Below are 14,014 nucleotides of genomic sequence, written 5' to 3' on the forward strand. Positions count from 1 at the left end.
CCGATTAAGACAGGTATCAGTATTACAATGTGTTTACTTGGTACAAAATAGCAAAGCTAATTTTTGTTTAGTTTTACTTTACTTTCAAGAATGTGTCAGACTTTCTTTTCAATTCCTTTCATGCGTCCACCGATGTCTGGGAATGTTACGTAGCATTTGTGTTTCTAGGGTTCTAGAAAACGGCAGCCTGTGGATCGCGAACGTGACGGCAGATCACGCGGGCGGCTACGCCTGTGAGGCCTCCACCGACGCCAGCTCGTCTCTCAGCAAGACCGTTCGCCTCACAGTGCACCGTACGTATTCCCAGACCTGATGCCGTTTAGCACTGCGCCTGCAGAATTCCCCTGGTGGCTGGTTGGCGGCCATGTTGATCATCGCCCAAAACACACTCAAAGCTAAAAACCTGCGATTTGCTGGATCCTGCCACCAAAAGAGGCTCGTGACTAACTCGTATAACTGGGAGTTGACGTGGGTATTCACAGTCAGCCAGTATATGACAATCACTGCAAAGTTCGCATGAAATACTCACAATATTTTCTACAAAATATGACTCCAGATACGATAAATTGCCCTGAAAAAAACATCAGGGGTTTTCGTACAAGGCAAAGAATTATACCTACTTGCAATAATTTTGCACGAAGTCTATTCCTCTGTGCTTCTCTGGAACAAAGACTGAAATAACTTTTGCACAGAAATTATTTATGCATTTCTATGGTTTGATGCAAATAAAGAAATATCAAAAATGGCTCTGAGCACCGTGCGACTTAACATCTGTGGTCATCAGTCGCCTAGAACTTAGAACTAATTAAACCTAACTAACCTAAGGACATCACACACATCCATGCCCGAGGCAGGATTCGAACCTGCGACCGTAGCAGTCGCGCGGTTCCGGACTGAGCGCCTAGAACCGCGAAACCACCGCGGCCGGCGAAAGAAATTTCCTTTGACTGAAATTAGGTATGCACTTCCATGGAGAGTACTGTAAGTGCACTCTGCTTAGTCTCTGTCAATGTGCCACTTAAAACGTCTTAACTTTCCTTGGTTTGAGAACCAAAGTAATTGTAGCGAGGCTCAAACCCATATCAACCAAAACCACTAAAAATAAACGCAAAATATATCTATTTAAAATAGCAGATAAAAATTCGTTTGATGCCTTCCTAAGAGAGTCTCCATTCCTTCCAAGCTAATTATGTAAGTGTAGACCAGATATTGCTCAAATTAAAAGATACAGTATCGATACCAGCAGACAGATTCTTACTGCATAAGTCAATAAGAGAAGGGAGTGATCCAACATGGTACTCAAAACACGTCAGAACACTGTTGCAGAAGCAACGAAAAAAGCATGCCAAATTCAGAAGAACGCAAAATCCCCAAGACTGGCTAAATTTCACGGAAGCTCGAAATTTATTGCGGACGTCAATACGAGATGCTTTTAGTAGTTTCCACAATGAAATATTGTCTCAAGATATGGTAGAAAACCCAAAGAGATTCTGGTCGTATGTAAAGAACACCAGTGGCAAAAAAACGTCAATACGGTCACTGCGCGATAGCGATAGAAATGTTATCGATGATGGTGCCACTAAATACAGGCTGGCCGGAGTGGCCGAGAGGTTCTAGGTGCTACAGTCTCGAGCCGCACATTCGCTACGGTCGCAGGTTCGAATCCTGCCTCGGGCATGGATGTGTGTGATGTCCTTAGGTTAGTTAAGTTTAAGTAGTTCTAAGTTCTAGGGGACCGATGACCTCAGAAGTTAGGTTCCATAGTGCTCAGAGCCATTTGAACCATTTGAACCGATCGGCCTTATTTACATGCAGCACCATGCGTTTAACATATTTCACGTTCCTGTGGAGAAAAACCGTAACTGTGACTAATAGATAGTTCAACGCTACATGTAAGGAACACATGAGCAGTTCCCAGTTTCACTTAGAACGAAATAAAAAAAAAAATCTGTTCTGTTGGACACATTATAGTAATATGACAATACAGTGAATTTTAAAGTCAAAGTCCACACAAAATGACGTTATATGCGTCAAACTCTGGAAGCCATAGAGATATATAAACATATTGACGACGATGACGATGTGTTCCGGTCATGAGGCACATCAACCACCGAAAGTTCAACATTCCCTAGTGCACCCGCTCTTCCGCAAACACTTTTCTTAAATGTGTATGTTGCATTTATCTTTTCGTCAAGCAGCTGGCCCTCTTCCGAGTCATAACTCTCTCTAGTGCTTCTTCACGATGCAGTCTCTTCTCATCCAGAGTAGAAGCAAAATTCTTTTGCTTTTCTTAACTGATTTTGTGCCGTATGCAGCTACGAACACTTATTCTTCTTCACCGCAGTGAAACAAATCTCTTCTACCTCAAGCACTTTGCTATTACAAGACATATAGAAAACAGAATAAAGTTATGAGGACACACTTTTTTGTTATTGTCCACTGACACAGCATGCACTAAGCATCTGGGTACGTGCAGCGCATACATTCGTTCTAAATTAGGCAATAATTCTGTGAAATGTTTTTACACCGTAGTTTTATCTTTGCACTTACCAACGTAATGGAAGAAAAACTTACCAAGGATGGACGCTGTACTGAGCACCTCCTTGGGTGGTGGCACACATATGTAGGTCGCGTGCAATAGCAAGCATTTTAAGTTATGTCTGCTGTTAGAAAATAACTGAACATTGTGCTCTCGTCTCTTTACTGCATTTTGTATGTCGTTTATAATAGCAAAGAGCTTGCAGTAAAAGAGTTGTCTTAAGATGAACGAGCACTCATAAATCTTAAAGTATGCATTTCAGAAGTCATTTTTACTGAACATTTTGTTTTGTTTTGCAACACTCAAAATATGCATACGATTTCTAACACCCTTTATAGGTTGCTTACTAGTCCCCTTTCTTTTCAGTCAATCTGCTTCAGAATATCTAAAAGTGTAGTGCATCTCACAGAATCAAAGGCTTGTTCCCAAGTCAACAGAAAACTACATAATCCTAACCTGATTGATTTCACAGTTGTTCAGAAACTACACTTTGCGGCATTTGAAGATGATCTGCAGCGCCTATTGAAACCTGTAAAGAGAAATAAAATGTTGTGTTCCAGACAGTGTTTGTTTATTTATTATAACAAGAATGGTCATGGTTCTTACGACACTGCTTCAGTTAAGAGTTATGGGATGGGTCTGATAAGCATACTAGTGACGAAATGGTTTTAGTGTGAGTGAAAAGAATAGCGCTGAGGAGCCATTATGTTACAACTCCATGACTGAACAAAAATGGATAAAATTCAGGGTGATTCAAAGAGGAAGAACAGACTTCCATTGTTTATCAGAGACAAACTGTGAAAGATAGAAACATATTGCATATGTCACTGGTTAGAGGAAGGGTGGAAGTTTTATGTTCTCACAGACAGTATACCATACACCCACCATGCGTTGCCCGACAAACGGTAGTCTATTCATTCCACACTTGAATCAACAGGTCTCTTTTTATCGAATTTACAACTTCATCAATTCAATTTCTGAGATCTGTAAGAGCAGCTGACGTATGTGGGATAAAGACACTGTTTTATTTGCCCCCCAGAAAAAAAATCGCAGTGTTTGGGGCCTGATGACGTTAGGAGGACGAAGGCAAGTAACAAAATCTTTTAGTCCGCCTGTTCCAATCAAACCTTGTGGAATTGTGTCGTTAAGATAACACCGCAACTCAGTGTGAAAGTAGGCATGCATAAAAACGAATTCACTGGAATCTTCGTGAAATTGAGGAAGCAATCAGTTTTGCATCACGTCCAGGTACTGCAGTCCTCTCACAGTTTCCTCCCAAAAAAGCGAAAGGTCCGTATAGTTTGTAAAAGCAAAGAACAGAAATCAGTCTCTTTCATGTTCGAAAAAGACGCCAGGATTTTGTTACCCTCATATTCTTACTCTGTAGCGGTTTACTTTACCCGATAGATGAAACGTCTATTCGTCCGACAATGTGAGTCGTTCGGATAAAGTGACCCCTGCCATATGCTGGAGAACTGAATCTCTGAGGCTGGTCCAAGAGGAGGTTCAACTTCTCCCTCGGGACGGGTGGGTGTGTTAGTCCTTAGGATAATTTAGGTTAAGTAGTGTGTAAGCTCCGTAGAAATGTTGGAACACATGAGGCAATACTGACCCTACGACTTATCTTAGAAGAAAGATTAAGGAAAGGCAAACCTACGTTTCTAGCATTTGTAGACTTAGATAAAGCTTTTGACAATATTGATTGGAATACTGTCTTTCAAATTATGAAGGTGGCAGGAATAAAATACAGGGAGCGAAAAGCTATTTACAATTTTTACAGAAAGCAGATGGCGGTTATAAGAGTCGAAGGGTATGAAATGGAAGCAGAGGTTGAGAAGGGAATGAGACAGGGTTGTAGCCTATCCCCGATGTTATTCAATCTGTATATTGAGCCAGCAATAAAGGAAACAAAAGAAAAGCTCGGAGTAGGTATTAAAATCCATGGAGAAGAAATTGAGGTTCGCTGATGACATTGTAATTCTGTCAGAGATAGCAAGGGACTTGGAAGAGCAGTTGAACGCAATGGACACTGTCTTGAAAGGAGGGTATAAGATGAACATCAACAAAAGCAAAACGAGGATAATGGAATGTAGTCGAATTAAGTCTTGTGATACTGAGGGAATTAGATTCGGAAATGAGACACTTAAAGTAGTAAAGGAGTTTAGCTATTTGGGGAGCAAAATAACTGATGATGGTCGAAGTAGAGAGGATATAAAATGTAGACTGGTAATGGCACGGAAAGCGTTTCTGAAGAAGAAAAATTTGTTAACATCGAGTATAGATTTAAATGTGAGGAAGTCGTTTCTTAAAGTATTTGTATAGAGTGCAGCCATTTATGGAAGTGAATCGAAGACGATAAATAGTTTAGACAAGAAGGGAATAGAAGCTTTCGAAATGTGGTTCTACAGAAGAAAGATGAAGATTAGATGGGTAGATCACATAACTAATGAGGAGGTACTGAATAGAATTGGGGAGAAGAGGAGAACTGAAATGGAAAATTCGTATCTTCTGTCGGGGTTGCTGCGTAACTTGTATAGTTTCATATGCAGGCGTCGTTTCAAAACACACCTCTCCGCTGTTTGAGGAAATTGAAGTTCCTGGCCTCACCGTCTTGTGGACTTCCAAGAGCTCCCAGTCAACTCATCTCGAATGTGTTCGACATTTTCGTCAGCCTTACATGACCGACCAGTGTTCTTCCTTTTGGATATGCAACCAACTTCCAAGAATTTTGTACGTCAGTCACAAGACTTCTTGTGTAGAGGCGGCTTCTTGCTGAATCGGCGTCGAAATGCATGTTGCTCTTGAACAATAAACGCAGATTCCAACAGACACAATGATTTCCGTTTTAGTGTAATCGCCAAGGGCTACAAACAAAAACAGAGATTCGCCTAAAGTCTTTAATAAACAAATTTATTTGTTTAATCATATGGTGATTTTATACAATATACAGTTGATATAAGGCAAATGATTTTATGCAATGTACATATGATATATGAGAACATTAATCCTTAAAGTCCGTGTTTTTCAACCAGTTAATTAAGCTGGGTGTGAGAGTGAACTAGTCATTGGGAATTCCTGGGTATGACTGAAGTGGACAGCATTGGACTAAATGTTCAATTGTCTGCTCTTCTCGATTAAATTCACACATTTGTGAACTGATCCAGTCCCATTTGTACCTGAAGTAGCTACAACAACCATGTCGAGTCCTTAACCTCTTGAGGCGGCATCAAAATTTCCTCGTTAGGTCAAAACCTTTTAGCTTCTTTGTGGGATCAAGGTGATGGGCTCTTGTCCCCAATGTGTTTTTTGACCATTCATGCTTCCAATTTCATTGAGATCAAACCCATCCGTGATGAGTTGTCCTGCAGTAACAATTGCTGGTCTTCTTGATCACAATCGTTGCTGTGGCGGATGACAAAATTCCGGGTGCAGTGGTAGAGAAGGTGATGTAGAGATTTTCTTGGCCTCACTCAAAAGAGTTTTCTTCCGCTTTAAGTGAGGTGGAGGGACGTGACTCAGCACAGGTAACCAGTGGCATGGGGTTGATTTGAGGAAACCAGTAATGCAGCGCATTGTGTCGTTAAGTTTTGCGTCTACCTTCTTCACATGTACACTTTCTAACCAGACAAGTGCACAGTACTCGGCAGCAGAGTACACAAGACTCATGCAAGGCAGGACGGAGCGGCCGTGTGGTTCTAGGCACTACAGTCTGGAGCCGCGAGACCGCTACGGTCGCAGGTTCGAATCCTGCCTCGGCCATGGATGTGTGTGATGTTTTTAGGTTAGTTAGGTTTAATTACTTCTATGTTATAGGGGACTGATGATCTCAGAAGTTGCGTCCCATAGTGCTCAGAGCCATTTGAACCATTTTGAACAGATGTCAGTTAAACGTAGACAGTCAGCAGAGGTTCCCAAGATGGGACCACTGAGATTATGTAGTATGTTGTTCCTTGCAGCAAATTTATGAGAACGCTTGGTGATGTGCTCTTTCTAGCTCAGAGTTCTCTCTAGAGTGATTGCGAGATATTTTGGGAAAGGATTGTACGTCAACGTCTGTCCATTGAGCAGAACTCTTGGTTTGTAGTTGGCAGCACGATTCGCTAGATGGAAGCAAGAGACTTCACTTTCTGATGTGCTTGGGATCAATCTCCAGGTCTTAAAGAAAGCTGACATCTTCTCCAGATCCTCCGTAAAAAATTCGTTTACCATCTTCGAAATGGTGGTGCTAAAAGAGCAACAGTGTCGTAGGTGAAATACAATATGCCCGGAAACATAAACAATAACCGTCCTTTTCAGGATCATCCAACTAGAGAAGAGAAACACCTAGTTCGTATTACGCAGCTTAATATTGAAGGTATAAGCTCTGCCAAAAAAGCAAATTAAATGTGTACTTCGTGCTTGAATGAGCCGGTAACAAGCAGGTCATTACACAATGAGATTTTCAGTCTGCAGTGGAGTGTGCGCTGATATGAAACTTCCTGGCAGATTAAGACTGTCTGTCCGACCGAGACTCGAACTCGGGACCTTTGCCTTTCGCGGGCAAGTGCTCTACCATCTGAGCTACCGAAGCACGACTCACAGCCCGTCGTCACAGCTTTACTTCTGCCAATATCTCGTCTCCTACCTTCCAAACATTACAGAAGCTCTCTTGCGAACTTTGCAGAACTAGCACTCCTGAAAGAAAGGATATTACGGAGACATGGCTTAGCCACAGCCTGGCGGATGTTTCGAGAATGAGATTTTCACTCTGAAGCGGAGAGTGCGCTGGTATGAAACTTCCGGGCAGATTAAAACTGTGTGCTGTACCAAGACTCGAACTCGGGACCTGCGAGCAGGAGAGCTTCTGTAAAGTTTGGAAGGTAGGAGACGAGATACTGGTAGAAGTAAAGCTGTGAGGACGGTGCGTGAGTCGTGGTTGGGTACCGAGGTTGGAAGAGCACTTGCCCGCGAAAGACAAAGGTTCCGAGTTCGAGTCTCGGTCGGACACACAGTTTTAATCTGCCAGGAAGTTTCAAGCAGGTGATGTTAGCAGATGTCGGTTAACATACCCACAGGGGAATTCTACGCAAGATGGCCGCCAAGGCGTGAATGGTGACAGCAGGTGTGTGTGTGTGACGACGGACGGGTGTGAGCGTGTGTGTGTGTGTGCAGTGCCTGCCCGGCTGTCGGCGACGGCGGCCAACGTGACGGTGGCGGCGGGCGGCGAGGCGACGCTGCTGTGCGCGGCGAGCGGCGACGCGCCCGTGTCGGTGCAGTGGCGGCGCGACGGGTCGCCGTTCGACGCCCGGCGGCAGCCGCGCTGGGCGCTGTCCGAGCAGCCGCTGCAGGCGGGCCTGCGCTCCGCGCTCACGCTCACCGGCGCGCGCCGGCACGACTCGGCCGGCTTCGAGTGCCGCGCCTCCAACCGCTACGGCAGCGACCTGCGCCGGATGCGCCTCGTCGTCCAGGAAACGCCGGAAGTTCCGGCGGGGCTCACCGTGCTCGCCGTCTCCAGCAGGGCGGCCAACCTCACCTGGCAGCAGCCCTACGACGGCAACAGCCCCATATTGGAGTACATAGTCCAGTACAAGACCGGAAACGGTAAGACAGAAAGCTTCCAACGTCATCTGCGAACATATTGGCACTACATGGTTAAACGATTTCCTTCATCGCAAAAATAATTTTGTTACTATCTCAGAAAGCAATTTTTCAGAACCGCATCACGAGATCTGTGACCTGAGGCATTAAAAGGAATACATTACAACAACACAGAAAAGTAGAAGAATAGTGCTTATATTGGGCACAGGTGCAGATATTTCTATTTCTGACTGACGGCTGTGTACTGAACAATCTTATTGATTCAATAATTTACCAACAGCAGTATGTACTGTAGAAATTTATTTTATTTTATGAACTTCAATGATATACCACTTTCGGCATTACATTGATGCCATCTTCAGGCCACACTCGTCATAGACGTAAAATCGCTATAAACGGAAGGAGCCATATAACTGGATCCGTGAATCAATCGTCCTGCAACAGCTCTGGATGTCCAGGTGGCCAGGCTACAATAGCTGTTGCACGACGATTGATTCACGGATCCAGTTATATGGCTCCTTCCGTTTATAGCGATTTTACGTCTGTGACGAGTGTGGCCTGAAGATCGCATCAATGTAATGCCCAAACTGGTAGCACGTAGAAGTTCATTACATAAAATAAACTTCTACAATACATAGAGCTGTTGGTAAATTATTGCATCAAGAAGTTGATGTCAGCCGTCGTCTTACGATCCATAATGAACCAACGAAGATTGAACAATCATAAGTCAATATTTACGTTGTTCTTAGACTAACGACTGTAGCCATTGTCAGAAGCGTGTTTTTAGGTTGGTTGATACCATCAAGTACATACGGCAAGAGGAAGCCATGAATACTCACATTCCCCTGGGCAGCAGATCAAGTGTTGAACTGTGGATATGTGTAAGCAAAATTTTAGTCTATACTCACAATATTGGCGCAGTTACGACTGGGCAGAAAACATCAGGTAGTAAATTACGTGACGTGTTTCCGAGGAGACTGTTAGGCGCAGAGAAAGGAACATATTACGAAAACACATATAAATTACTGGTCATTAAAAATGCTACGCTACTAAGATGACGTTCTACACACGCGAAAACAACCGACAGGAAGAAGATGATGTGATATGCAAATGATTAGCTTTTCAGAGCATTCACACAAGGTTGGCGCCGGTGGCGACACCTACAACGTGCTGACATGAGGAAAGTTTCCAACCGATTTCTCAAACACAAACAGCAGTGGACCGGCGTTGACTGGTGAAACGTTGTTGTGATGCCTCGTGTAAGGAGGAGAAATGCGTACCATTACATTTCCGACTTTGATAAAGGTCGGATTGTAGCCTATCGCGAGTGCGGTTTATCGTATCGCGACATTGCTGTTCGCGTTCGTCGAGATCCAATGCTGTTAGCAGAATATGGAATCGGTGAGTTCAGGAGGGTAATACGGAACGCAGTGCTGGATCCCAACGGCCTCGTATCACTAGCTGTCGAGATGTCAGGCATCTTACCCGCGTGGCTGTAACGGATCGTGCAGCCATGTCTCGATCCCTGAGTCAACACATGGTGACGTTTGCAAGACAACAACCATCTGCACGAACAGTTCGACGACAATTGCAGCAGTATGGACTATTTATTACCTCGGAGACCATGGCTGTGGTTACCCTTGACGCTGTATCACAGACAGGAGCGCCTGCGATGGTGTACTCAACGACGAACCTGTGTGCAAGAATGGCAAAACATTTTCTCGGATGAATCCAGGTTCTGTTTACAGCATCACGACAGTCGCATCCGTGTTGACGACATCGCGGAGAACGCACATTGGAAGCTTGTATTCGTCATCGCCATAGTGGCGTATCACCTGGTGTGATGGTATGGGGTGCCATTGGTTACACCTCTCGGTCACCTCTTGTTCACATTGACGGCACTTTGAACAGTGGACGTTACATTTCTGATATGTTACGATCCGTGGCTCTACCCTTCATTCGATCCCTGCGAATCCCTACATTTCAGGAGGATAATGCACGACCGCATGTTGCAGGTCCTGTACGGGCCTTTCTAGATACAGAAAATGTTCGACTGCTGACCTGGCCAGCACGTTCTCCAGATCTTTCGCCGACTGAAAACGTCTAGTCAATGGTGGCCAAGCAACTGGCTCGTCACAATACGCTAGTCACTACTTTTGATGAACTGTGGTATCGCGTTGAAGCTGAATACGCAGCTCTACCTGTACAGGCCATCCAAGCTGTGTTTCACTCAATGCCCACGCGTATCAAGGCCGTTTTTACGGCCAGAGGTGGTTGCTCTGGGTACTGATTTCTCAGGATCTATGCACCCAAATTGCGTGAAAATGTACTCACATGTCAGTTCAAGTACAATATATTTGTCCAATGAGTACCAGTTTATCATCTGCATTTCTTCTTGGTGTAGCAATTTTAATGGCCAGTAGTATATTATCTCAGAAAGCATTTTGTGAGAACCACATCGCTAGATGTGTGACCTGAGGCATTAAAAGCAATGCATTTGAACAAAACAGAAAAGCAGAAAAATACCGGATGTAATGGGCACAGGTGCAGATATTTCTACTGGTGACAGAAGGCGTTGTACAGAACAACCTTACGTAAATATTTACGGTGTTCTGAGACTAACAATTGTAGCCATTATCAGTAGTATGTTTTTAGGTTGGTTGATACCTCCAAGTACATGTGGCAAGAGCAAGCCATAAATACTTGCATTCCCTGGGCAGCAGATGAAGTGTTGAAATATGGATGTGTGTACGCAAAATGGTAGTCTATAGTGACATTATTGGTGCAGTTACGACTGTGCAGAAAACATCAGGTAGTATCATGTAATTTTTTCTCTGAGAACGCCGGCCGCGGTGGTCTCGCGGTTCTAGGCGCGCAGTCCGGAACCGTCCGACTGCTACGGTCGCAGGTTCGAATCCTGCCTCGGGCATGGATGTGTGTGATCTTCTTAGGTTAGGTTTAAGTAGTTCTAAGATCTAGGGGTCTGAGTCCCATAGTGCTCAGAGCCATTTTTTTTCTCTGAGAACATTGTAGTAGTCGGTAGTGTTGCTCTGTCTGAAAGTGGCATCGATTTCCTCTCATCGTTTTCTGTCACATTTCTGTTTCTTTGCTCGAATAATTTTTGCTGTGTTTTCTGATTTCAGTGAACGTACTTCAGTCTCTTCCGTTTTTGCAGGACTTCCACTTCTTCTAATCTGTTTACACTAGGCTACATTGCTTCTTCACATAACGTATTCTCCCATCTATGTTTCACTCTTCTTCGTGGTCATTCTAGTTCTTTCACTGTTTCTATCATTGCTTCTGTGATCTCATCCCAATTATCAGTCTTCTTGGTGTGAAATTTTTTAACAAGTTCGTTCCCGTAGCCTGACAGATATTTTATATCAACTCTATGGAGTTTTTTAACTTTGGGATTTGGTTTTTTAAGTTGGAATTTGGGTTTGTTATCTCATAAAAAGTGTTTCTAATCTATTTCTACTCCTCTTTTGACCCGTACGTTCATGATTTGCTTCAAATGGTTCAAATGGCTCTAAGCGCTATGCGACTTAACTTCTGATGTCATTAGTCGCCTAGAACGTAGAACAAATTAAACCTAACTAACCTAAGGACATCACACACATCCATGGCCGAGGCAGGATTTGAACCTGCGACCGTAGCGGTCGCTCGGCTCCAGACTGTAGCGCCTAGAACCGCACGGCCACTCCATCCGGCTTTCATGATTTCTCTATGGCTTTATTTGGTTCTTTCTACGTGATCCAGCTGATATGGACTTGCGTCTTCTTCTTCCTCGAAGTCAAGTTGTCTGCAAATCTTGATTACCCTTTCTTTATTCTTAATGACACTTCTGTGTGGAGGAAAATTTCCTACCTTTGCTTTGTTCTTCTCTGCCGATCTGTTCGTTGAGGACTGTTACGAGTAGTTTTCTGTTGTGCTTTGGTGTTTTTTATGTCTTATTTTCTAGTATTGCCCAAAATTGTCATGCTTTTTTCTGAATTTTTTCTGTTGCTATTGTTAGGTACATGTGCGTAGCCCTTATTTACTGATCTAGACAAGAAAAGTGATATACGCTCCGAAGAGGCTGCAAATTTTGATATGGATTCTATTAGATTCCGTTCGACAATGAGAGCTGTTCCAGGCGTAGTGTCCTTCTGTTTGTGCTGTATGGGTGGTTTCCCTTTATAAAAACTGATGTCCTCTGATTCAAATGCGTTCTGATCTCCGTATCAGGGTTTCTGAATTTGTAGGAGGCGTATGTTGCCTCTGTTTAATATTTCTTTCAGTTGCTTAAGTTTTCCAGTCCTTGGGAAAGTGTTCATGTTTAGCGTTCCTAGGAAATGTTTTTTCTAAGGCTGTATGCGAGTTGTTCTAGGAAGTTCCGGCTCTTCCTTACATAATGTTTTATGCTCTTCCGAATCTGATGGGGTATTTACATCACTGCTCTCAGTGATGAAGGACTGTTTACCTCCTGGAATACTTTTCAATTACGTTTTTGTTATCATGTCTTGGTTGAAAGGAAATTAGGAAGGGGTGTTAATCCGTTCGTGGGATGTTAAACCTGCGATCGAAATGCTAGATGGATCTCAACAGGTGCCCCATTGAGGAAAAAGACGCTTTCCGTAGCTGACCTCTTTGGTAACAGACGCTACCAATTTTTTACAGCTGCCATCAACATACAGACAGATACTGACCGCGTCTCGCTTGTTGCAAGTCAGACGTGACGTGAATTTTTGTTCTGCTTGGTGGGATGCCTCTTCCCCTGGATCTGCATACTGATATCCGTCCTCTCCACCTTTGCTATACTGAGGTATCACTGTCAGGAGAAAATAATTTACCTGCCTATTTCGCCGTTGAGATTAATTAATGTCTTCCATCTGCCTCAGAAGCGGTTGGTCCTCTTCAGCTTATCTCTTACGTTCCAGACCAGAGGTCTCCAAACTTTTTAGTCCGCGGGCCACATTGACACCTCCACGAAGTCATAAGGACCAAGATCTTCCTAGAGGGATTAAAGCACCCTAGCACTCCATGATCACCGTAATGTAAGGATAAAGAAAAGATGAAATCACAAAAATCTAAGGTTGTGGGGATACTCACACGAAATATGATTTTTAATTAATTGCATAATTTTGAATGGTGGGCGTACCTAACCGAAATTCTGGCGAATTTCACCGACAGAAAAGTATGTCACTGAACATTCTTCACGAAAGTGTCCTGCAAAATTAACGAAATCTCAAAATCATGGTTAGCAACACTATTACTGCAAGACGTAACAGAGGTAGAGCATGTCAACGCATTGTTATGTCCAGCGGCGCTACAATAAGTTTAGTTATGTACTCTTGTACCGAGCAGCAGAGCCAATATCACGGTGAATTGGCAGTATAGGTACCACCTCAAATATTTGGCGGGCCGGATACCGGGGATGACCGGCCAGCTAACGCGGGCCGGTTTGCCAGTTCAAAAATGGTTCAAATGGCTCTGAGCACTATGGGACTAAACTGCTGTGGTCATAAGTCCCCTAGAACTTAGAACTACTTAAACCTAACTAACCTAAGGACATCACACACATCCATGCCCGAGGCAGGATTTGAACCTGCGACCGTAGCAGTCACCTAGAACTGCTAGACCACCGTTTGCCGGATCTCGCGGGCCGGCTTCGACCTGCGGGCCGTAGTTTGGAGACCCCTGTTCCAGACTAACTGGCTTCATCTCTCCTCTTACTAAGCGACCAGCCATTACACTGCCTTGTGGATCATTGACTACTGAGCGCCCCGTTACATCATGGAATAGACATAGTCCGCCGGGGGAGGGGGGTTGGGGGGGGGGGGGGCAGGTGGCGATTTCTCTTATGTAAGATCATTCGTGAAATGTACTGCTGCTGTTAGACAGTGGTGTTGTCTTTGT

General features: G+C 43.9%; 1 protein-coding gene across 1 annotated transcript in view; it reads left to right on the top strand.

The window, feature by feature from the left end:
- The window catches only part of LOC126335702 (Down syndrome cell adhesion molecule-like protein Dscam2), a 1,471,118-nt gene that overhangs the window by 1,287,044 nt on the left and 170,060 nt on the right, over window positions 1-14,014 (top strand). The window contains exons 16-18 of the mRNA XM_049999160.1: window positions 169-293; window positions 7,691-7,743; window positions 7,834-8,119. Coding sequence (XP_049855117.1) covers window positions 169-293; window positions 7,691-7,743; window positions 7,834-8,119 — 464 coding nt within the window. The remainder of the gene's footprint in view (window positions 1-168; window positions 294-7,690; window positions 7,744-7,833; window positions 8,120-14,014) is intronic.

Source organism: Schistocerca gregaria, chromosome 2 (genome assembly GCF_023897955.1).
Source record: "Schistocerca gregaria isolate iqSchGreg1 chromosome 2, iqSchGreg1.2, whole genome shotgun sequence".
Classification (NCBI taxonomy): Eukaryota; Metazoa; Arthropoda; class Insecta; order Orthoptera; family Acrididae; genus Schistocerca; species Schistocerca gregaria.